This window comes from Anomaloglossus baeobatrachus, chromosome 3 (assembly GCF_048569485.1).
Source record: "Anomaloglossus baeobatrachus isolate aAnoBae1 chromosome 3, aAnoBae1.hap1, whole genome shotgun sequence".
Classification (NCBI taxonomy): Eukaryota; Metazoa; Chordata; class Amphibia; order Anura; family Aromobatidae; genus Anomaloglossus; species Anomaloglossus baeobatrachus.
In genome coordinates this window covers 424,355,830-424,380,995 of record NC_134355.1, presented here as the reverse complement: position 1 = coordinate 424,380,995, position 25,166 = coordinate 424,355,830, and the positions used below count along the sequence as shown (strand labels likewise).

The 25,166-nt window shown below is 47.7% G+C and overlaps 1 protein-coding gene across 2 annotated transcripts in view; it reads right to left on the bottom strand.

Annotated features, from left to right (window-relative positions):
* CLCN2 (chloride voltage-gated channel 2) overlaps positions 1-25,166 on the bottom strand; it is a 223,752-nt gene that overhangs the window by 8,153 nt on the left and 190,433 nt on the right. The window contains exons 17-22 of one of the 2 annotated variants that reach the window (XM_075340340.1): positions 10,697-10,842; positions 8,224-8,332; positions 8,063-8,133; positions 7,796-7,858; positions 7,503-7,544; positions 24-128 (exon numbers count right to left, since the gene is read on the bottom strand). In XM_075340340.1, the coding sequence (XP_075196455.1) occupies positions 24-128; positions 7,503-7,544; positions 7,796-7,858; positions 8,063-8,133; positions 8,224-8,332; positions 10,697-10,842 (536 nt within the window). The remainder of the gene's footprint in view (positions 1-23; positions 129-7,502; positions 7,545-7,795; positions 7,859-8,062; positions 8,134-8,223; positions 8,333-10,696; positions 10,843-25,166) is intronic. The other variant, XM_075340341.1, reaches the window with a different exon arrangement.

Below are 25,166 nucleotides of genomic sequence, written 5' to 3'. Positions count from 1 at the left end.
GTAGATAAATAGTTGCACTGTACTTTATGTAGAGATGTTCTTTCCACCAACTGGAATGGCGCGGGGTCAATTTTGCAGTTGTTGAAATTGATTGTTTCATCCAGCTGAAGCTCTTCCCACTCTAAAATCTGATGAAAATGATTTCACAATTATACAACCTCATCCTTACAATGTAGAGGCTTACTTCATTTTACTAAAATTAGTACTGCATAATTTCTTATGTTTTTTTCCATTAAAAAATAAATGTGGATATCATAATAGAATAATTGTTTGCAAAACTGCACAGTAACTCATATTATAATAACACACTTGACAGCAGTATACATCTTTTTCTCTGATTTATGCAATTACCTAAAAAGCGCTCCTTTATGGGGCTATGTGTTATTAAAGGAGGCTTGTTGCTTCTACAGTAGACTGCATAGAAATGCAATAATACAAAAGTAATAAAAAAGTAATAAAAAAAAAGTAATACAGAATACGATGAATTATTTATACATTATAAGGCATTAGAAAGTAAGCAGCAATACATCTGTTCAGAATATCAGGTAAGGGTAACTGTATAAATCCTGCTTTGTACATCGCTGTGCAACATTCAGCGAATTTGCATTTCCCACAATAAACCTTACAGCACCTCTATATTGAGCTACTCCAAGCAGCTTGTCCCAGACAGAGTTATTAGAGAATGTGACAATAATCCTGTATTAGAATTACTAGAAGACACAAATAGGAAGGCAGTTCATCCAAAACCCAATGTGAATATTTTCTGGTGTGTTAGAAGAAAGGAAGCAAGAGTGAAAAGCAATGATCCAGCAGAATTGGTGATGGGCCAAGTCCAGCTTGTGTCCTCTTTCACATGGTCACAGATGACCTAGTATAATAAGCACATTTGATGGATATCCAAAGCTCACTCCTAAAGGCCCCGTTACACGAAACGACATATTTAACGATATGTCGTCGTCGAGGTCACGGAATTCGTGACGCACATCCAGCGTCATTAGCGACGTTGTTGCGTGTAACAGCTCCGATAATAGTTTCCAAGAAAGTGGATTTGTCAACCAGGTTCCCAATGAAAATGAATTACATATACATCTATGTTGTTAACCTCTTTCTACCCTATTTCCTCCTGCTCTGTACACAAGTTATTTTTACCTAATCTATATATATAATTGCCTTTGTCTGTCTGTCTGTCTGTCTGTCTATCTGTCTGTCTTGCTCTAAAATTGTGTCCTTTCAGTGACACAAAGCTGATTGGCCGCTGGGCTCGCCATGGCCCCGCCCCCCCACACCGATTGGCCGCTCGCCCAGGCTGCGCCCCCACACGGATTGGCCAGCCGCTCGCCCAGGCTCCGCCCCCCCCCACAGATTGGCCTCTCGCCCCGGCACCCTGCAGGCATTGGCAATTCGGCCACGCCACGCCCCGCCCCCCTCACGCAATGCACGCTAGCTCTGGCCCCGCCCCCTCCCTTTCCCCGCGCATTCCCCGAACTGACACGGCTGTCACGGAGGTGAGTACTGTACTCCCCCTCCCCCTCCCCCCCGCGCATTCCCCGAACTGACACGGCTGTCACGGAGGTGAGTACTGTACTCCCCCCCCCCACCCCCACCCCCCCCCCGGCCCCCGCTCGCACGGGAGTGGTGTGGATACGTTGGTAACCATGCTCGCATGGTTACAAGCGCATCAAGGTCCTGCTGCAGCGGAAGATCCACACGCACACACATAACAGCACACACACAAACATACACACACATCAGATCACACTCACTCTCACACACACACACCTCACACACACCTCACACACACCTCACATCGCATCCACACACTCACAGCATCCGGCGATATCGCTTGCTTCTCGGCCTCGATACTGTGCTGTTGTGATCTTCCAGGACCTGACGGAGGATCACATGGCCAGAGGCATGTGGTATGTCCGGATGTTGTGAGTATCAGCGCGTATGTGCGATATCGTCAGTGTCTGTGTGTATGAGTGGATGCGATCGGGTGTGTGTGAGTGGATGCGATCGGGTGTGTGTGAGTGGATGCGATCGGGTGTGTGTGAGTGGATGCGATCGGGTGTGTGTGAGTGGATGCGATCGGGTGTGTGAGTGTCGGCAGAGGAGCACGGCGTGCTGGAGGAGGCTGGGAGCAGAGAGGCTGATCATGGGGAAGGCTGGGAGGAGAGAGGCTGATGCTGGGGGAGGCTGGGAGGGGGAGGCTGATGCTGGGGGAGGCTGGGACGAGGGAGGCTGATGCTGGGGGAGGCTGATGCTTGGGGAGGCTGATGCTGGGGGAGGCTGGAAGGAGAGAGGCTAATGCTGGTGGAGGCTGATGCTTGGGGAGGCTGATGCTGAGGGAGGCTGGGAGGGGGAGGCTGGGAGGAAGGAGGCTGGGAGGAAGGAGGCTGGGAGGAGAGAGGCTGATCCTGGGGAAGGCTGGGCAGGGGAGGCTGATGCTGGGGGAGGCTGGAAGGAGAGAGGCTGATGCTGGTGGAGGCTGATGCTTGGGGAGGCTGATGCTGGGGGAGACTGGGAGCGGAAGGCTGATGCTGAGGGAGGCTGGGAGGGGGAGGCTGGGAGGAAGGAGGCTGGGAGGAGAGAGGCTGATCCTCGGGAAGGCTGGGAAGGGGAGGCTGATGCTGAGGGAAGCTGGAAGGAGAGAGGCTGATGCTGGGGGAGGCTGGAAGGAGAGAGGCTGAGGCTGGGAGGAGAGAGGCTGATGCTGGGGAAGGCTGATGCTGAGGGAGGCTGGGAGGGGAAAGCTGATGCTGGGGAAGGCTGGGAGGACGGAGGTTTGGAGGAGAGAGGCTGATCCTGGGGAAGGCTGGGAGAGGGAGGCTGATGCTGGAGGAGGCTGGAAGGAGAGAGGCTGATGCTGGCGGAGGCTGATGCTGGGGGAGGCTGGAAGGAGAGAGGCTGATGCTGGTGGAGGCTGATGCTTGGGGAGGCTGGGAGAGGGAGGCTGATGCTGAGGGAGGCTGGGAGGAGGGAGGCTGGGAGAGGTAGGCTGAGAGAAGAGAGGCTGATGCACACACACACACACACACACACACACACACGCACGCGCGCGCACTGCACAACACACCACAAACACACACACACACACTGGGAACCACAAACAACTGCCCTACACAGACACCCACACACACAGACAACGCTGCACACACACAACACCCAACACACAAACACAGCGGCACACACAAATATACGCACATACCGCACAACACACACATTGCACAAAACATACCTCCCCCCAAAACACACCACACACACACAAACCGCGCAACACACACACAACGCTACAGACACACAGAGCTCCACAAACAACGCAACACACATACAACACCGCTCTCACCCCCCGTCACACCCAGACAACACCCAGAACATGTACAGCGCCTACACAAACACTTGGTAACTACACACAACAACATCTCTATATATATATATATATATATATATATATATATAACAAAAATCATACATGAACTACACAATACGTAAATTCTAGAATACCCGATGCATAGAATCAGGCCACCTTCTAGTTCATTTATATTTATGAACCACATAAAGCTGTGCAGTGGAATGACATCAATGGAGACTATTTTGCACATGTGTCGTGTACCTCTGATGACTCTGCAATTGAGGCTCAACATGTGAGTAGGCTTTAGATGTGGTTTGAATGTTGTGTAATGGTTTAATTACAGTATGTAGCTGGGACCAGAAAGAGACCAAAAATAGTAACTCTATCTAGTAGTCTAATCGCATTCCAATCGGACCCATGTTACTCTATGGGGCCATTCCCATCTGCGATTATTTTCTCAGCCCTAATCAGACCAAGAAAACACTTGCAGTATGCTGCGGGTGGAATCCGATCCGTATTCACTCTTACCCATACAAGTCTATGGGTGCGAGTGAAACATCTCATTGCACTCAGATGACACTGGAGTGCAGTGCGCTAATTGCATCAGCTGGCAATGGAGGAAATAGCAAGATTAATTCCTCCCTCTCCTCCACAGCACCCGCCTTCTCCTCCACAGCTGTGATCTGATCACAGGATCCGATCACAGTGGCATGACACTCAGTTTACACTCACAGCACAGCGGCAGCCAAGAGTCGCATCGGATGCCATACGCTTGTGTGACTCCAACCTAATACTGGCGATTTTGCTGCTTCCTATGATGTCGCGTTGCTACAGCAGTTCCTTCTCTTCCACTCTGATCTGTCACTGCCGAAATCATACTGATTTATAGTAGGCTCCTAGCTGCCTATCTGGAAGGAGTCGGCTCTCAATCAGCATGGAAGAGAAAGAGCTGCTCTGTTGACTTGAGATCAAAGGAAGTAGTAGAATTGTCACCTTAGGCAGGACAGATCATGGCAGGGTAAAAGAGATAACTACCTGCTGGTAACTTCTAAGCCTCACTAAAAAAAATATAATAGTCCCAGATGACCCCTTTAATCAAAGCGCCATATGAATATATAATGTACAAATACAAGATAACACTGGCAATTTATAGTTTTAGATGTGTGATCCACGTCTTTTTTCTTCAACTATAGCACAGCACTGGTACATACAGTGGGTTCGGTAAGTAATCAGACCCCTTTAAATTTTTCACTCTTTGTTTCATTGCAGCCATTTGTTAAATTCAAAAAAGTTAATTTTTTTTCTCATTAATGTACACTCTGCACCCCATCTTGACAAAAAAAACCCCAGAAATGTAGAAATTTTTGCAATTTATTAAACAAGAAAAACTGAAAAAAATCACATGGTCATAAGTATTCAGAACCTTTGCTCAGTATTGAGTAGAAGCACCCTTTTGAGCTAGTACATCCATGAGTCTTCTTGGGAATGATGCATTAAGTTTTTCACACCTGGATTTGGAAATCCTCTGCCATTCTTCCTTGCAGATCCTCTCCAGTTACGTCAGGTTGGATGTTGAACTTTGGTGGTCAGCCATTTTCAGGTCTCTCCAGAGATGCTCAATTGGGTTTAGGTCAGGACTCTGGCTGGGCCAGTCAAGAACGGTCACAGAGTTGTTTTGAAACCACTCCTTTGTTATTTTAGCTGTGTGCTTAGGGTCATTGTCTTGTTGGAAGGTGAACCTTCGGCCAAGTCTGAGGTCCAGACTACTCTGGAAGAGGTTTTCTTACAGGATACTGGATACTGAATGGCTACATTCATCTTTCCTTCAATTGCATCCTGTCCATGCAACTAAAAAACAGCCCCATAGCATGATGCAGCAACCACTATGTTTCACTGCTGGATTGTATTGGGCAGGTGATGAGCAGTGCTTGGTTTTCTCCACACATACCACTTTGAATTATCACCAAAAAGTTCTATCTTTGTCTCTACAGACCAGAGAATCTTATTTCTCATAGTCTGGGAGTCCTTCATGTGTTTTTTGTAAACTCTATGCGGCTTTCATAGGTCTTGCACTGAGGTGAGGTTTCCATTGGGCCACTTTACCAAAAAGGCCCAACTGGTAGAGGGCTACAGTGATAGTTGACTTTGTGGAACTTTCTCCCATCTCCCTACTGCATCTCTGGAGCTCAGACACAGTGATCTTGGGGTTCTTCTTTACCTCTCCCACCAAGGCTCTTCTCCCACGATTGCTCAGTTTGGCTGGACAGCCAGGTCTAGGAAGAGTTCTGGTGGTCCCAAACTTATCAATTTAAGGATTATGGAGGCCACTGTGCTCTTAGGAACCTTGAGTACTGCAGAAATTCTTTTGTAACCTTGGCCAGATCTGTACCTTGTCACAATTCTGTCTTTAAGTTCCTTGAACAGTTCCTGTGACCTCATGATTCTCATTTGGTCTGACATGCACTGTGAGCTGTGAGGTCTTATATAGACAGGTGTATGCCTTTCCAAATCAAGTCCTATAAGTTTAATTAAACAGCTGGACTCCAATGAAGGAGTAGAAATATCTCAAGGAGGATCACAAGGAAATGGAAAGAATGTGACTTAAATATGAGTGTCTGAGTAAAGGGTCTGAATACTTATGACCATGTGATAGTTCAGTTTTTCTTGTTTAATAAATTTGCAAAAATGTAACCGTTTGGTTTTTTTTTCTGTCAAGTTGGGGTGCAGAGTGTACATTAATAAGAAAAAAAAAATAACTTTTTTGATCTTACCAAATGGCTGCAATGAAACAAAGCGTGAAAAATGTAAAGAAGTCTGAATACTTTTTGTACCCATTGTAGTTTGATGTTAACTCATTCACTACTTTGGACCCCTTATAACATTACATTCAAATGTTAGACGTGTAAATAAAGCTTTTGTTATGAAGGCTTGGTGTGTCAGTCTCCCTAAGGAGAATAGCTTCCCCTTTAGATCCCGTCTTAAGCCCCCGTCACACATAGCGAGTTCGCTAGCAAGATCGCTGAAACGTCACAGGTTTTGTGACGTATCAGCGACCTCACAGCGATATCGCTGTGTGTGACAAGCAGCAGCGAGTGGCTCCCGGCTGCGAGGTCGCTGATCGTGACAAAACGATCAGGACCATTTTTTGCTTATTGGTCTCCCGCTGTGCAGCACGCATCGGCGAGTTTGACGGCGGAAGACCAACGAGCGCTGGTTCTGAGTGTGCAGGGAGCCTTCGTTACACGGGTCGCTGGTGGCTGGTCACTGGTCGCTGTGGAGATCTGTCTGATTGACAGCTCAACAGTGACCATGTAACAATGTTCCAGTGATTCCTGCCAGGTCGGATCACTGGTGGAATCGCTGGTATGTCGCTATGTGTAACGGGACAACCATCCCGAAACACCGTGTCTGCAAATTGAGGTTCTGATCTGGCATAAATCCTAAAGCGGGCTTTACACGCTACAATATATCAAACGATATGTCGTCGGGGTCACGTTGTAAGTGACGCACATACGACATCGTTTGACATATCGTAGCGTGTGACAGCTACGAGTGAGTGTGAACGAGCAAAAATACTCACCTTATCGTTGCTCGTTGACACGTCGCTCATTTTCAAAAAATCGAACGTCCTTCTGCGTGCCGGTTGTTCATCGTTCCCGAGGCAGAACACGTCGCTCCGTGTGACACCCTGGGAACGATGAACAAAGCTTACCTGCGTCCCGCCGGCAATGCGGAAGGAAGGAGGTGGGTGGGATGTTACATCCCGCTCATCTCCGCCCCTCCGCTTCTATTGGCCGGCCGCTGTGTGACGTCGCTGTGACACCGAACATTCCTCCCCCACAGCGAGGTCGTTCGGGAGGTAAGTACGTGTGACGGGGGTTAACGACTTTGTGCGACACGGGCAACAAATTGCCCGTGCCGCACAAACGATGGGGGCGGGTGCGATCGCAAAGGCGATCGCACGAGATATCGACGCGTGTAAAGCAGCCTTTAGTCATACGACAAGATTCCTTAAAGGGTCACTTTTGACTTAAGGGTTGTGAAGGCCTGAAATAATTCTGGGGTCTTGTGCCATCTTAACAATGTACAGGAGTAACAAACGAGCAGACACACACTTTTTAATGTGATACCCATTCAGATTCAGACCCACCTGTGATTGTGTCATTGTATCGATCTCATCCATGTCTTCTCCCTGAAACACAAGAGCTATTTTATTTTACGTCATATGGTTCATCACATAGAAGGAAATTAATTGGACATGGATGTCCTTTGAGGCTTTCATTTAAATTGTAATAGTAATGTTTTTGAATTAATCGGTCACATTTGTGGTATAGACAACGTATGGACAGACTCAACAAGCACATAACATACGTAGCGACACATGCAGTAGATTAGTGGCGGTGTAATGAGGAAGCACATGGTACAGATTATTTGTGGACTTACCTTCATACATATCCGTATTCGTTTGCCCTTAACCTTTGAGGCAGAAGCAGGATTCTTGGGGGACTTATGTTACAACAACATAGAAAACAAATTTCAGCACTACATGGTGACTAATAATGGCGTGAAAGGGTAAAGCAAAGGAATGGTTAGTCTGTGAGTAACGTAAGGGACAGAAGCAGGTCTCAATGAAATACAAAGTAATGAGAATGCACAAAGCATGCCGCACAGACAAGGGATAGTAACTGCACTGTATGGATGCTTGCTTACCTCCATATTTTCAGCAAAGTCTTTGGCACAGAATATATTTTTCAAGGCAGCTACGGAAGGATCAGAATCATCTGTAAATAAAAGAGAAGAGATTTTTTTTCCATTCCTTCTTCCACTGCTTTTCTCTTGTATATCAGATCTTACTCCAGAATTTGAAATACCTTGGGAATGTTCTGTCAGGTTACTCTGGTTGCGTTTCAGAGCAGGTTTAAGGGGTTTCCGACTTTCCCCTACTCGTGGTGGAGAAAATGTGGACTCCTCAGTTTCTATCTAAAGAAAAATAACAGCATTTAAACCTAAAACGCCACTAACACATAAAGGAAAGCTACTCTTCTAATCCAAACTGAATCCAACTAGGAAACTTTATGGAACAACATTGTGACTGACACATAGGGCACAATTATTAAGACTGGAGTTTGTTTCATAAACAGAATATGTCTCATTGCTCGACACAGGAGAGAAGTTACTGTGACCAGTGATGTGTTGAAGGGGGCTGCCTGATCGGTTCATTGCAGTAGCTAGGCCATCACACTTCACAGTCTGACGCACAGATAGGAAAGGGGATCTGCCTAGCTATTGCAATGAGAAAGTCAGCCAGGCTCCCTCGTACATGTTACTGGTGTCGGAGCAAGAAATTCTCTCATGTCAAATCCAACATGGAAAGGCGCTGCCAGAAAAGTGAAAAAGGGACATTAGACATTTAAAAAAAGAAAAAAAGAAAAGGCATTCATATGTGCTGGGATATAACGTTTCTAACACAATTGAACATGATTTTGTTCTGTTGGACAAACACTTTAATAGGAGCACACTTCTTGGCTCCTGAAAGTCTATGAGCCATCTTCCATCTCAGAAGAAAGGAGTGCTTGGCTGAAAGTTTTTGCTCCTGTGAAGTAGGAGCTAGCTACTGCACGTTATCTCATCCCTGTGCTGTGCATCCAGTATGGCAGTATTGCTGGTGCAAAGATCTTGGGGAAAAATATTCTATCGGAGGACACAGATTGTGTGAACAAGATAGTTGAATGAGTAAACAGGGGGATCATAAAAAATGGGTGACTTGTCAAAATTAGCAGAGTTGACATGCCCACTATATAATAGTGGAAAATTGTTCAGTCACCACATGTAGCACTTATAACCATTTGCAAGGGCTGCAGATTTTTGTATAAAAAAAGACAGGTTTTAAAGGGAATATGTCAGCAGGTTTTGCTATGTAAGCTGAAGATAGCATGCTGCAAGGGTTATCACACAGAGTTCAGGGATGCCTGTCTTGTCAAGGTCTGATTTGATGTTTATTTGCTATGTTTGTGTAGCGCCCCACGTGGCAGGTGTTTTAACCTACTCATTGCTGGGCCAGGGGTGCAGATCCTCTGCAATGTCACGGGGTGGCCTGACCCAGTTCCGTTGCCCCGAGGCGTACAGAAAGGAGGGTCGGATGGTGGTAGGTAGGATGGAGGTGGAGGATGGGGGTGACGTTGACAGTTAGGAAAGTCTATTAGATGATCATGACGCCACCTGTGGTACGCGTGCAGGGAAGGGGGCCGCCGCTGCAGGTTGTTTCACCAGGGCAGATGTCAGGTGCAGCCGGGATGGTGTTGCTCCCCACAGGCAGAGTGGGATTACTCCGGGGAGGATGACGGGGGTGGTAGTAGTCCCTGTTGGTGCCGAAGCGCTGGGACGCTGGCGCCGGTAAAGGAGAGGCAGAGGCAGGGGCTGCGGTTCCAAGTCTTTACTCACAGGTAGTTCAGGCGTTGCCCCAGAGTACCAATCTCTGCCACGATGGGTTCCAGCCGATCCCGGATAGTCGGCGGTCACCGCCGGTGCCCGAAAAGTCTTTTAGTGAAGTTGCTAGGAGGCCAAGCCTCCTGCTCCAAGCCACGGGCCCACGAAGAGAGAGAAACACTAACTCCAGTAGTCAGTGCTAGGTGTTATCCCAAGCTGTGCCCGGGAAGGTTCTGTCTAAAGTGTGATGGTTGCACCTACTTCTACCCCATGTGGTGCTTGCCCCCGGTGGCTGTCCTAGCGACGGGGAAAGTCCCATGCTTCGTGATGGCTAACTATCCTGTCTGCCCTAGTCCAACCCCCTGTGAGTAAGCACCTTACTGTTGTATGTGTGTGTATTTTGAAGGCACGAGCAGGTTAACCCCCTCCTGACCCGGGATAGATATTACCCCTGAAAAGTGGTGTAATACCCTGTGGCGCCTGAGGCACAGGGGTGCCACATTTGTTTAAGCAGCAGGGCACAAGCAGGATTTCTACAGTGTTACAAGCAAGGTAATCTGACATGCCCCCTGCTGTGATTGACACCTCACTGTTAATGTACAATCCTTATAGAAAACCTGGTGTGAGTGGGACAGTTTTCTTAGCACTGCTACATGGCAAAATCTAAAGATTCTGATTGTGTCAGAAGTCAATAATCTAAGTGATACATCCTTGGACTCAAGATCTTTTCACCTACAATACGCTGCTCTCAGATGAGGTAGCAAAAAACTGCTGACAAATTCCCTTTAACTGAGGCCTAGCATTCATCTAGAAATGCAGCAATACATTCAGAAAGGCACACATAGAATATTATAACTACTTCAAGTTGAAACTTTATTACTCTTACACACTTCATTACTATAAAATACATCTTTTCACCTGAAATCGCACGCTGTTCTCTACTTCTTTCCTTCCCCCATTTTCTTTCTCTTTCAGCTGCTGTAGGCGACGTTTTCTGCTGAGCTGAAACCGCAGTAAAGACACCAGCTGAGCGCAGTCAATGGAGCCCAGCAACACCATGGACTCTGGAGAAAGAGACAATCACTGCATCAATATTTCATTACTCCCTCTTTCACTACACACACTTTCACAGCTTTAATATTAATGATGTAGAATAAAAAACATAAACGGGCCAGAGGAAGGCAATGATTTGGGCTCACAGTTTAGAGAACTGTAGGCAATAGCTGGAACATAAGGATATGAAAACAAATTAAAACTGTAAACTCAGTAGGAACTGCAAAATAAAACCATTATTGGATTCAAATTTTGACAGTCAAGTTATTGTATGCCACTCATTATGAAGAGATGTGCATACATATTTATATAGCAATATACAAAGAGATAAATAGGAACTGTACTTTCAACAAACATAAATCATTCTAAGCAAATATAAGAAAATTAGTAATATATTATATCAGAGAAATGTGTATCTTTCTCAACTTGTGAGACATATCTCCCTCCCTGCCTCCACTTATGAGCCATATCTCCCTCCCTGCCTCCACTTATGAGCCATGTTTCCCTCCCTGCCTACTGAACCATGTTTTAAATATTAGCACTATATAAAAAAGCATTACTAAATTATTTTCTTCATCGTGTTTCTCTGCCCTGTGGTTATTCTTAGTTCACCTGTACAGTGATTTTACATTTTCGGTGTTAGGACTTTTACCATGAAGTGATAAATGTGAGTTTATCGCCGCCTCGTCCTTGTTACTTAGCCTTACAGTAGAGTAATGGGATCTAACCTGTAACAGTGTATGTATTATTCAAGGATAATTCCGCTAAAACATTCTCTGTTAGCTGCTTTTCTAGGTCACTTGATAAGGTAACTATTAATTGGTTCTGGGTGGACGCATCCTTTAAGCTTCATGACATTCTGGATGTAATCAGAATAAATCCAGGCACCCAGGCATATATCCAGAGAAGAGCAATAATGTTATTCATAGGGAAACAGTTGTAGTCCTGACATAACAGCTGTATTCAGCCTCACATTACTATGAAAGTAATCAAACAATTCAATTAAAATCATACAATTCAATTACACAGTCCATGGCTTCCAAGTGTGAGTATACTAAAGGGAATATCCAGTCAGGATGATCTTCTTATACTGTATATCATAGATACATGTGAAAACGTTACATAGGTGAAGTTTGGGAACTTGGTGGGACATACATTTCCTAAATTAAAACAATCTGTTACGTATTGAAACCCCTTTAGCACTACATAAAGATCTCAATTAGGCTTTATTCACACAGCAGTATATCTGATCAGTATTTGTATGACAAATCCAGGAGTGTCTCCACAACACAGAACAGGCGACAATCTTTCTATTATAGTCTTTTCTTTTTCTTTAGAATGTTGTCAGACTGTGAATAAAAAAAATGTCAGCCCAGCCAAAGGGGATCAGCAGATCACTGTGAACACAATGGTGGAATCAAACTGGTATATTACTATTTATTCATGTTGATGTATTACCTGCATATTTTGTAGCACAGTACAGAATCTGTACATTAGCCCTTGTCCTCAATAGAGCTTACAATCTAATATCACAAACAAATATTACGGTCAAGGAAATCAATTAAAGCAGTTGGACCACCACTTTAGAAGAGCGGACCCCTGGAAGTTCGGGTTCTGCTGTTCCAGCTGAACATTTTTAAAGTTTGTTTTTGAATTTTAAACTTAATTTGAAGCTTTTTTTAAGCTTCATTTGAAGTCACTGATTGGGCAGTTCAGGTCTCCACCCACATTCAACCAGCCATAAACAAAACACCTCCGGGGGCTGGTGGGCATTTTTTTTGTTTCCATATTTATTTACTTATTTTGCGTTCACACTACATCTGATCACGCTGTTGTTATCCCCAATGCAAGCTGGTCAAACACTGCAAGCGGCTCACACTGAGCAGAGCCCCGTGCATACCCGAGCACAGCGAGGCTTGCTTCAGTGGTTTGCTTTTATAAAGCACCTGAACTCGAACTTTGTTTTGTTGGAAAAGTCTGAGTTCGTACCGAACTCCAAACTTCAGGATGGCTCATCTCTAACCACCACTACAGGGATATTCCAATATATTTTATAATATGTTTAAAGTCAAAAATATTTCCTAATCACCCATGTTGTTCCAATTCCACATCCCTTGTTCGCCCATCCTCGGTATACCTTCGCTGCAGTAGTCACCTCCAATATACACAGGACTTCTGCATCCAATAATGCCGAATAATATCGAGGCCAGTGACAGCTGAAGCACTCACATGAAATATAAGGGATGTGATTGCTGTAACCAATGTATCAAAAGACTATCAGGGAGAGCAAATAACGAGAAGCTAGAAGTAAATAAGTATACATGTTTTACAAATTTTATCTCTATGGGAAGCTAACAGCATCTTTTTAAACATTCTGAAAAAATCCTTTAAATATCACATCCATTGGATTGTGAGTCTGTGGTATCCATCTTATCCTATAACTTCTGATGTCAGGGTCATCAACTACTGATGAGTGGGTAAATGCTAGACTGTATGGGCTCCTTCCAGGTATGATACCATTGCTGTCACGTCATAGGGGCATGCTCGAAATGCAGAACAATGTTTCCATTATTTTTTAAGCCCATGTTGTCATTGAGTTATTTATAATAGAAGCTGGGGTCTAGGGGTAAGATCTCCAGGCAGAGGAGGTAGGGAAGGGAGGAAGCACTATTAAGACCACCATCCAAGCCATTCACACCCACTAACCTGGAAGCAGCCCATACATGTTAGGCTCAACTCTCACGAGTGGGGAAGTTTCACATTTCTATTTATGCCCCCAAAGTTCCTATTGGATCATAGTTTGGAGGGAACTTATCCTTTTCCTGTGACCCTATTTAAAGTGGCTACATTGGCTAATAAATGAGAAATCCTGGGTACACCACAGAAGGCTATGCTGTATTGATTTTTTAACCGCTTGTAAAATGAATCTTATAAATTTGGCGTTCAAAAGGCATAGAAGAAGTGTATTTCGCTCACAGCATCATAAAACTTAACAATATTTGCCACTTACATGCTTTTGTAAAAACAATCCAGTGAGGAATTATAATATTTACTTACATAGTGTGGTGTTCCCTGGGATTTGAGGTGTATAACAATGTGCAAATGAGTACTGGCAGATAAGCATGCTCTCCCTTTATCCACAGACAGTTCCCTGTATGAGCCCTGCACCAGCCAGCATTGCCCTAGTCCTTAGGCCACATGCACACACTGAGTATTTGGGGAGTTTTCTGGCTCAGTATTTGTAAGGCTAAGTTCACACTTCAGTTGTTTTGCATCAGTCACATGCGTTGCTTGACGCATGTGACTGATGCGTTGTACAACGGATGACAACGGTGACAAAGAAAATAATTTCTTTGTCGGACTCCGTTGTGTGCTGGGGGCGGAGTTTGGGGGGGGCGGAGCTCGGGGGGCGGAGTTTGGGGGGGGCGGAGCTTGGGGGCGGAGCTGAGGACGTCAGTGCCGCGGTCTGCATGGCTGGGGACAGGTGAGTGAGTGTGAGTATGTGTGTGTGTGTGTGTGAGTGCGTGTGTACATGCGGAGTGCGGGAGGGGGCGGAGCCGAGTGGTGAAGTGTCAGCCTCCTTGCACACTGTATCCGGGGTAAATATCGGGTAACTAAAAGCAAAGCACTTTTTGCTTGGTTACCCGATATTTATCTTGGATACCAGCTTAGCGCGGGCTCCGTGCACCCGTAACCACTGTAAATATCGGGTAACTAAGCAAAGCGCATTGCTTGGTTACCCGATGTTTATCCTGGTTACGGGGGCGGGGAGCCAGAGAGCGCATGCACAGCAAAATCCTACGGATCGTGCTGCTCAAAAAACGTTACATGCTGCGTTGCTCCCGCCCGGTGGTCAGTTAAAAAACAACTGACCGCGACGCAGCGGATGCAACGCAGCATCATCAGTCACAATCCGTCACTAATAGAAGCCTATGGGGGAAAACAGGATTCCTGCAAAATATTTTGCAGGATACCGTAATTCCTCAAGGCTACGGATTGTGACTGATGTGTGAACTTAGCCTAAGCCAAAACCAAGATTGGAACAATCAGAGGAAAAGTATAATAGAAACATGAGCACCACTTCTGGATTTTTTGCTTACAAATACTGAGGTAAAAAAACTCACCAAATACTCAAAAAGTGCAGGGAGCCTTACTGTTTTTCTATAAATAGATTTTCAATGGGTTTTCAAAAAGTGCATTCTGGGGATATCATGCAGTATACATTTATTAGTCATATTAGCTATAGTATCTGCAGGGAAAGTTAGGCTGCTTTCACACATCCGGTTTTTCCTGTGCGGCACAATCCGGTGCTTTGCAGAAAAACCGCAACCGTTTTTTTTTGCCGCCGGTTGCGTTTTTTTGCATAGACTTACATTAGTGCCGTATTGTGCCGCATGGGCCTGCGTTCCGTCCGTTTTTTGCCGCATGCGGCAGATTTAGCCAATGCGGCGGCCGGATGGAACATTGCCTGGCACGTTTTTTGTCCGGCAAAAAAAACTGCATCGCGGCGCATCCGGCCGATGCGGCGCAATTTGCAATGCATGCCATGCATGCGGCAAACACCGCATCCGGCCGCCGCATGCGTTTTTTTCCACTGCGTATGCTCAGTAGCCTGCCGCAAGCGGCAAAACCGGACGGGCCGCATGTAAAAAACGTATGCAAAGGATGCGGTTTTGTCGCCGCATCCGTTGCATAGGTTTTAGAGCTGGATTGGCCGGCTCTGCTAAAACCGGATGTGTGAAAGCAGCCTTAGGCCTAAAACACACTTCCGCAAAAAAAACGTGCGTGTGACACGGTACGTTTTTCGGGTCCGTGTTCCGTTTTTCTGGGGCGTTTCTTCGGTACGTATGGCATCCATGTGATGGCGTATGCGAGCCGTGTGTACGTGTAAAATGTCCGTGTATGTGTACGTGGAATGTCCGTGTGGAATGTCCGTTTGTGTGTTGCACAATGTCGTTGATACATGTCGGCTGACAGCAGACAGAGTTGCGCGATGAGAATGAACTCGGGTGAACTTCACCCGACTTCATTGTCATGCCGCAGCTCTGTCTGTGTGCCGCGTACTGATTAGCGGTCACCTGTGAAGGATTCACCAGTGACCGCTAATCCCCCGAGTGACTGAAGTTAGCAGCCCTCTCTCATACTTACCGCTCCCCGATCACCAGCGCGGCGAGGAACAGCTGTGCAGAGAATACGCGGCAACAATTACTTTGAAAATGCCGGCCGCTCATTAATCAATGTCGTATTCCCTGCTTTCCCCACCCACCGGCGCCTATGATTGGTTGAAGTCAGACGCCCCCCACGCTGAGTGACAGCTGTCTCACTGCACCCAATCACAGCAGCCGGTGGGCGTGTCTATACTGTGCAGTAAAATAAATAAATAATTAAAAAAACCGGCGTGCGGTCCCCCCCCCCATTTTAATACCAGCCAGACAAAGCCATACGGCTGAAGGCTGGTATTCTCAGGATGGGGAGCTCCACATTATGGGGAGCCCCCCAGCCTAACAATATCAGTCAGCAGCCGCCCAGAATTGCCGCATACATTATATGCGACAGTTCTGGGACTGTACCCGGCTCTTCCCGATTTGCCCTGGTGCGTTGGCAAATCGGGGTAATAAGGAGTTAATGGCAGCCCATAGCTGCCAATAAGTCCTAGATTAATCCTGTCAGGCGTCTCCCCGAGATACCTTCCATGATTAATCTGTAAGTGACAGTAAATAAACACACACACACCTGAAAAAATCCTTTATTAGAAATAAAAAACACAAACATATACCCTGGTTCACCACTTTAATAAGCCCGAAAAAGCCCTCCATGTCCGGCGTAATCCAGGATGCTCCAGCTTCGCATCCAGCTCTGCTGCATGGAGGTGACCGGAGCTGCAGAAGACACCGCTGCTCCTGTCACCTCCACGCAGCTAATGAAGGCAATAGCGCGATCAGCTGAGCTGTCACTGAGGTTACTCGCGGCCAACGCTGAATACAGCTGACCGCGCTATTTCCTTCATTAGCTGCGTGGAGGTGACAGGAGCGGCGGTGTCTTCTGCAGCTCCGGTCACCTCCATGCAGCAGAGCTGGATGCGACGCTGGAGCCGGGTACAGTCCCAGAACTGTCGCATATAATGTATGCGGCAATTCTGGGCGGCTGCTGACTGATATTGTTAGGCAGGGGGGCTCCACATCCTGAGAATACCAGCCTTCAGCCGTATGGCTTTATCTGGCTGGTATTAAAATGGGGGGGGACCACACGCCGTTTTTTTTTAATTATTTATTTATTTATTTTACTGCACAGTAAAGACACGCCCACCGGCTGCTGTGATTGGGTGCAGTGAGACAGCTGTCACTCAGCGTGGGGGGCGTGTCTGACTGCAACCAATCATAGGCGCCGGTGGGTGGGGAAAGCAGGGAATACGAGATTGATTAATGAGCAGCCGGCATTTTCAAAGTAATTGTTGCCGCGTATTCTCTGCACAGCTGTTCCTCGCCGTGCTGGTGATCGGGGAGCGGTATGAGCCGGGGGAAGAAAAAAACCGAGCGCCAATGTAAGTATGACTGAGAACAGCAGAAAAAAGGTAAGTATACTGAATTTAATTTAAAAAAAAAAAAAAAAAATAAGATCGCTAGTGTAAAAACGCACACGCACGAAACATGCTGAACACGGACATACTCCGTGTGCGGTCCGTGCAGGCACGGACCCATAGACTTTAGCGGGTCCGTGTCTGCGTGATGCCAGCCAAAAACGGACATGTTGTCCGTGTAGAAAAACGCACACACGTACTTATCACATGGACACACGTTCCGTGTGATTTTACGTGTGTGTGCGCCATCTACCATAGAACAACATGGGTCTCCGTGTGTACGTGTCTCCGGTACGTGCAAATACGTACCACACACCTACAAATTAAACGGATGTGTGTTGCGGGTCTCAGACAGGAGGAAAGGTCCACATACACTACCCAAACAGTAAAAGACTGGTGATTTGCTTTATTTAGGCTATGTGCGCACAGTGCGTTTTTCGCGGCGTTTTTGCGCGTTTTTCAGGTGCGTTTTTGGCCTCAAAACTGCAGGACTTTGCTTCCCCAGCAAAGGCTATGAGTTTTCATTTTTGCTGTCCGCACACATCTGTTTTTTTTACCTGCGTTTTTGAGTTAAAAAAAAAAAATGGACATGTCAGTTCTTTCCTGCGTTTTCCCCCCATGCAATGCATTGGAAAAACGCAGCAAAACGCAGAGATCAAAAACGCAGCAAAACGCAGCCAAAAACGCACCAAATCGCGGCAAAAACGCATGCGTTTTTGATGCGTTTTTTTCGACGCAGGTGCGTTTTTAGCGGCCAAAAACGCACAAAAACGCAGAGTTGAAAAGACGCAGTGTGCGAACCTAGCCTAAGGCTGATCAGAGGTAGTTTAATCACTGGTTTAGTCCGGCTCACCAGAAGACTATGAGCACAGAATGATTGTTAATAAGCTTGTTCTGTGCTTATAGAATATCATGTTGTTAACGGCATATCCTTTTAACACTGAACGACATTCTGCTGAGCACAATGAGTTTAATGAACTAATAATCACCTGACGAACAAGCGTTTTATTTATTCATCAGGCGATTGTTGGCATTTTTAAACAATCTGATTATTGGCGACCAAAGACTCCACAGAATGCTTATCAACTCATTTAAATGGGCTCTAATTTGTTAGCTACAAAAGAGGGAGCATTGGCTGCAGCACCAAGGTGCAAAACATGAAACCACCCCCCCTCCCAAAAAAAATACCAACCCAAAAACTGAGTATATTATTCTATATGCTAAAAAGCCCACTTTCCCATGCGGCATTTTGCTCAATAAGGGCTGCTTCTCACTTGCGAGTTTCTCGCAGTAGAGCAATGCGAGAAAAACTCGCATTGGAATCGGACACATGTTAGTCAATGATTCAGCTCGCATTTGCGATTTTTTTCTCAGTCCGAATCGGACTGAGAAAAAAATCGCAGCATGCTGCTTTTTTGCGAGTTTCTACTGCGAGTCTCTCCAATGCCAGTCTATGGGAGCGTGTAAAAAATCGGATGTCACGGGACGGCACTCACACCATCCTAGTGTCATCCGAGTTTCTAAATACATTTCTCGCATGTTTCCTAAAACACTGGAAACGAGCGATGTCTCACAATGTCTGTCAATCACTATTCTCTGTCAGTCGGTCTCTCCCTCTCGGTCTCTATTCTCTCTCTGTCGGTCCGTCACTATCTCTGTCCCTCTCTCACAGTCTGTCGGTCATTTTCCCCTCCTCTCTCATACTCACCGTTCCCCGATCCCCGGAGCGGCGCTGCACGGCATTCACACTGCTGCGGCGGCTTTTACTATTTTGAAAAAGCCGGCCACTCATTAAACAATTTCGTATTCCCTGCTTTCCCCGCCCACCGGCGCCTATAATTGGTTGCAGTGAGACACGCCCCCACGCTGAGTGACAGCTGTCTCACTGCACCCAATCACAGCAGCCGGTGGGCGTCTATACTGTGCAGTAAAATAAATAAATAAATAAATAATTAAAAAAAACGGCGTGCGGTTTCCCCCCCCCCAATTTCAATACCAGCCAGATAAAGCCATACGGTTGAAGGCTGGTATTCTCAGTATGGGGAGCTCCTCGTTATGGGGAGCCCCCCACCCTAACAATATCAGTCAGCAGCCGCCCAGAATTGCCGCATACATTAGATGCGACAGTTCTGGGACTGTACCCGGCTCTTCCCGATTTGCCCTGGTGCTTTGGCAAATCGGGGTAATAAGGAGTTAATGGCAGCCCATAGCTGCCACTAAATCCTAGATTAATCATGTCAGGCGTCTCCCCGAGATACCTTCCATGATTAATCTGTAAATTACAGTAAATAAACACACACACCCGAAAAAAATCCTTTATTAGAAATAAAAAACACTAACAAATTCCCTCATCACCAATTTAATAAGCCCCAAAAAGCCCTCCATGTCCGGCGGAACCCAGGATGGTCCAGCGTCGCGTCCAGCTCTGCTGCATGGAGGTGACAGGAGCTGCAGCACACACAGCCGCTCCTGTCAGCTCCACGCAGCAAATGAAGAGTGCCGCGCGATCAGCTGAGCTGTCACTGAGGTTACCCGCTGTCAACACTGGATCCAGTGACAGAGACGCTGGACCATCCTGGATTACGCCGGACCATCCTGGATTACGCCGGACATGGAGGGCTTTTTCGGGCTGATTAAATTGTTGAACCAGGGTATATGTTTGTGTTTTTTATTTCTAATAAAGGATTTTTTCGGGTGTGTGTGTTTATTGTATTTATTATCTGTAATTTACAGATTAATCATGAAAGGAATCTCGGGGAGACGCCTGACATGATTAATTTAGGATTTAGTGGCAGCTATGGGCTGCCATTAACTCCTTATTACCCCGATTTGCCAAAGCACCAGGGCAAATCGGGAAGAGCCGGGTACAGTCCCAGAACTGTCGCATCTAATGTATGCGGCAATTCTGGGCGGCTGCTGACTGATATTGTTAGGGTGGGGGGCTCCCCATAACGTGGAGCTCCCCATCCTGAGAATACCAGCCTTCAGCCGTATGGCTTTATCTGGCTGGTATTGAAATTGGGGGGGACCGCACGCCGTTTTTTTTTAATTATTTATTTATTTATTTTACTGCACAGTATAGACACGCCCACCGGCTGCTGTGATTGGGTGCAGTGAGACAGCTGTCACTCAGCGTGGGGGCATGTCTCACTGCAACCAATCATAGGCGCCGGTGGGCGGGGAAAGCAGGGAATACGAGATTGTTTAATGAGCGGCCGGCTTTTTCAAAATAGTAAAAGCCGCCGCAGCAGTGTGAATGCCGTGCAGCGCCGCGCTGGTGATCGGGGATCGGTGAGTATGAGAGAGGGGGGGAAACGTCAGTCACTCGGGGGATTAGCGGGTGACCGCTAATCAGTACTCGACACAGACAGAGCCGCGGTATGAGGATGAACTCGGGTGAAGTTCACCCGAGTTCATTCTCATCGCGCAACTCTGTCGGCTGTCAGCCGACATTTATAAACGACATTGTGCATCACACACACGGACATTGCACACGGACATTCCACGTACACATACACGTTAATTCCACACGCACACACGGACGTTCTACACACAAACACGGCTAGCATACGCAATTCACACAGATGCCACACGGACCATAAAAACGGACACAAAATTGGGATACGGACCCGAAAAACGGCCCGTAACACACGTGCGTGTTTTTCACGGAAGTGTGAAGGGGGCCTATGGGTGAGTGCACATGATCAGTGTTAGTAACGTTTTGGTTTTGCTGAGTCCAAAAAGCTGCGTTGTACAGAACATGCACAGTGGATGGATTTATAGAAATCTCCTGCCCACTGTGCTTCTTTTAGACGCTCTGTAAACTGACATGCGGCGCAGCTTCCTGAGCCGCAGCATGTCAATTTATTCTTGCGGAGACGCTAGTGCGCTGAGAGGGGAACACAGCGAAATTACGCTGCATCAGTAGTCCTGATCATGTGCACTTACAGTGTGCTCTCCCGCCCAGGACACTAGCCTAGGACGGAGTAATCCTATAACTGCGTATACATTAAATGGAAGTAAACTTGGGACTACAGAACAGGAGAAGGACTTAGGTATTCTCATTACAAATAAGCTGAGCAGCAGTACTCAAATTCAAGCAGCAGCTGCTAAAGCAAACAAGATTTTAGGGTGTATAAAAAGAGAGATTAGATCCAGTGATCCCAACGTATTGTTACCCCTCTATAAATCACTTGTAAGGCCACATCTGGAAAATGGGATCCAGTTTTGGGCTCCACATTTTAAAAAGGACATTCAGAAGTTAGAGACAGTTCAAAGGTGGGCAACTAGACTACTACAAGGAATGGAAGGCCTCCCATATGATGACAGGTTGAAAAAGTTAGATATGTTTAGCTTAGAAAAAAGACGTCTCAGAGGAGATCTCATTTATATGTATAAACACATGTGTGGTCAATATAAAGGACTGGCACATGACTTGTTCCTTCCAAAGACAATACTAAGGACCAGGGGGCACTCACTGCGAGTGGAAGAAAAGCGATTCCGACAGTTAAATAGGAAAGGGTTCTTTACAGTTAGAGCAGTCAGACTGTGGAATGCCCTACCACAAGAGGTAGTAATGGCAGATACTATAACAGCTTTTAAAAAAGGGCTGGATGATTTCCTCAGTACACAAAAAATTGTTGGTTATAAATGACTTAGTGACCAAATGTAGAACTGGTGTAGGAAGGTTGAACTAGATGGACCTAGGTCTTTTTTCAACCTAAGTAACTATGTAACAGAGGAGAAAACACACTGGGTCCACTGGATTGTGGGCACTCACCGTAAGAGTCCAAACACCGTAAGTTAAAAGACTTAAAGTACAACTTGTTTATTTCACAAGTTACCATAAAGCTACTTAGTGAAATGTGTCACAGTCCTGAGATCACAGTGTACCCTGCATCTAATGATTTTGCAATAATGTCACATTGCGACCTTGTGCAACACAGTGGCAAATGTTTTCCAATGTCATCAGCAAGTTGCACAGATGTTTTCATTGCACCACTTTTCTGAGACTGAGACTTTTCTGTAACACATACTGTATATCAGTGTAGCTGCAGCCTTTGAGTATGAGGAAAGAGCAAACATGGAGAGAACATACAGTACATAGCATCATACCTCCCAACTTTTAAAGAAGGAAAAGAGGGACAAAGTTTGCGGCGCGCGTAGCGCACCGCGGCAAATTTTTAGGCCACGCCCCCTAACCACACCCATTTCACAGTCACGCCCATATCCACTCCCCATCCACACCCATTCAGCACGGACACGCAGGCAGCCGGCGGGCCTCCAGCACGGACACGCAGGCAGCCGGCGGGCCTCCAGCACGGACACGCAGGAAGCCGGCGGGCCTCCAGCACGGACACGCAGGCAGCCGGCGGGCCTCCAGCACGGACACGCAGGCAGCCGGCGGGCCTCCAGCACGGACACGCAGGAAGCCGGCGGGCCTCCAGCACGGACACGCAGGAAGCCGGCGGGCCTCCAGCACGGACACGCAGGCAGCCGGCGGGCCTCCAGCACGGACACGCAGGCAGCCGGCGGGCCTCCAGCACGGACACGCAGGCAGCCGGCGGGCCTCCAGCACGGACACGCAGGCAGCCACAGTGAGGCGGCCGGTCGCCCGCACAGTGAGGCGGCCGGTCGCCTTCACAGACAGGCGGCCGGCCGCCCGCCTTCACAGACAGGCGGCGGGCCGCTCGCACAGAGAGGCGGCCAGCCGCCCGCACAGAGAGGCGGCCGGCCGCCCGCACAATGAAGCGGCGGGCCGCCCGCACAGACAGGCGGCAGGGGGGCGCCCGCACAGACAGGCGGCAGGGGGGCGCCCGCACAGACAGGCGGCAGGGGGGCGCCCGCACAGACAGGCGGCAGGGGGGCGCCCGCACAGACAGGCGGCAGGGGGGCGCCCGCACAGACAGGCGGCAGGGGGGCGCCCGCACAGACAGGCGGCAGGGGGGCGCCCGCACAGACAGGCGGCAGGGGGGCGCCCGCACAGACAGGCGGCAGGGGGGCGCCCGCACAGACAGGCGGCAGGGGGGCGCCCGCACAGACAGGCGGCAGGGGGGCGCCCGCACAGACAGGCGGCAGGGGGGCGCCCGCACAGACAGGCGGCGGGTGGCGCCCGCACAGACAGGCGGCAGGGGGGCGCCCGCACAGACAGGTGGCCGGCCGACCGCACAGACAGGCGGCCGGCCGACCGCACAGACAGGCTCCGGCCGGGGTGAGGGGGGAGGGAGGGAAATCAGCGCTGGGGAGATTAGTTTACTGTACCAGCAGCAGCACAGGCAGCGCTCCTCTCTATGCCACGTCTACTAGGATGGTAGGAGGGAAAAGCAGGGAGGCGGAGAGAGAGTGGGTGGGTGGAGCCCGGGAGCCGGCCGTCCCGCCCGTGGCAACGGGACAAACAACGTAAAGCGTGAAAGTCCCGCTGTATCCGGGACGGTTGGGAGGTATGCAGCATGTTAGAATGTGTACATAAGATCCCGCTGGTGGTGGCCGCAGCTTATAGGCCCCAAATCTGGTGACAGGTTCCCTTTAAAGTGAACCTGTCAGGTGAAATATGCACTCAGAGCCAGGAGCAGTTCTGGGTACATATTGCTAATCCCTGCCTAACCGTCCCTGTATACACTAGCATAGATAAAGAGATCAAGAACAAATATTTTTAAAGATCTTATATCTTATGCTAATGAGCGCGGGGACTAGTCACAAGGGCGTTACTTCACTTGGCTAGTCGGCTCGCATAGCATGTTAGCATGTTATTACGCCCCTGTGTGAGTACTAACACGCTATGTGAGCCGACTAGCCAAGTGAAGTAACGCCCTTGGGACTAGTCCCCGCGCTAATTAGCATAAGATATAAGCTCTTTAAAAATACTTTTTCTATAGATGCCTTTATCTATGCTAGTGTATACAGGGACAGTTAGGCAGGGAATAGCAATATACACCCAGAACTGCTCCTGGCTCTGAGTGCAGATTGCACCTGATAGGTTCCCTTTAAAGGGAAACGGTCACCAGAAATTTAGCAAAAAAAATAAAAGATTCCCCTCTGCAGCTCCTGGGCTGCATTCTGGAAAGGTTCCTGTTGCTATTGTGCCCCCTTTGAGACCTAAAAAAATACTTTATGAAGTCTTACCTTTTTGTATGCAAATCTGTTTTTATGGTCACGGGGGCGGGCTGCCTGGCGTCCGTTATTCCCCCTCCTGCCGCTGTACGCCGTCCCCCATTGCTCATTTCCATACATGAGGACGCCTTCCTCATGTAACTGTCCTCCTGAAGTTTTGTGCATGCCCAGTGCCACTCTCGCGGGAGTGAGCACTGTGCAAAGTGTGAACGCTTTTGAGGTGATTGCGCAGGCGCGAGATTATGGGCGGCGCTGTGATTGTCATCAGCAGCGTCATCCAAGTACCCACCCATAATCTCGTGCCCACGCTTCTCACTCTGCCTCCACCGTTATGCGCAAGCACTGTCCATATGAACCATGTTACCTATTACCGTGGGCGCGAGATTATGGGTGGCGCTGTGATTGTCATCAGCAAAGTCATCCAAGTACCCGCCCATAATCTCGTGCAAGCAGTAATAGGTAACATGGTTCATATGGCCAGCACTTGCGCATAACAGTGGAGTCAGAGGGAAAAGTGCGGGCACGAGATTATGGGCGGGTACTTGGTTAACGCTGCTGATGACAATAACAGCGCCGCCCATAATCTCGCGCCTGCGCAATCATCTGAAAAAGCGTTCACATGCGCAAAACTTCGGGAGGACAGTTACA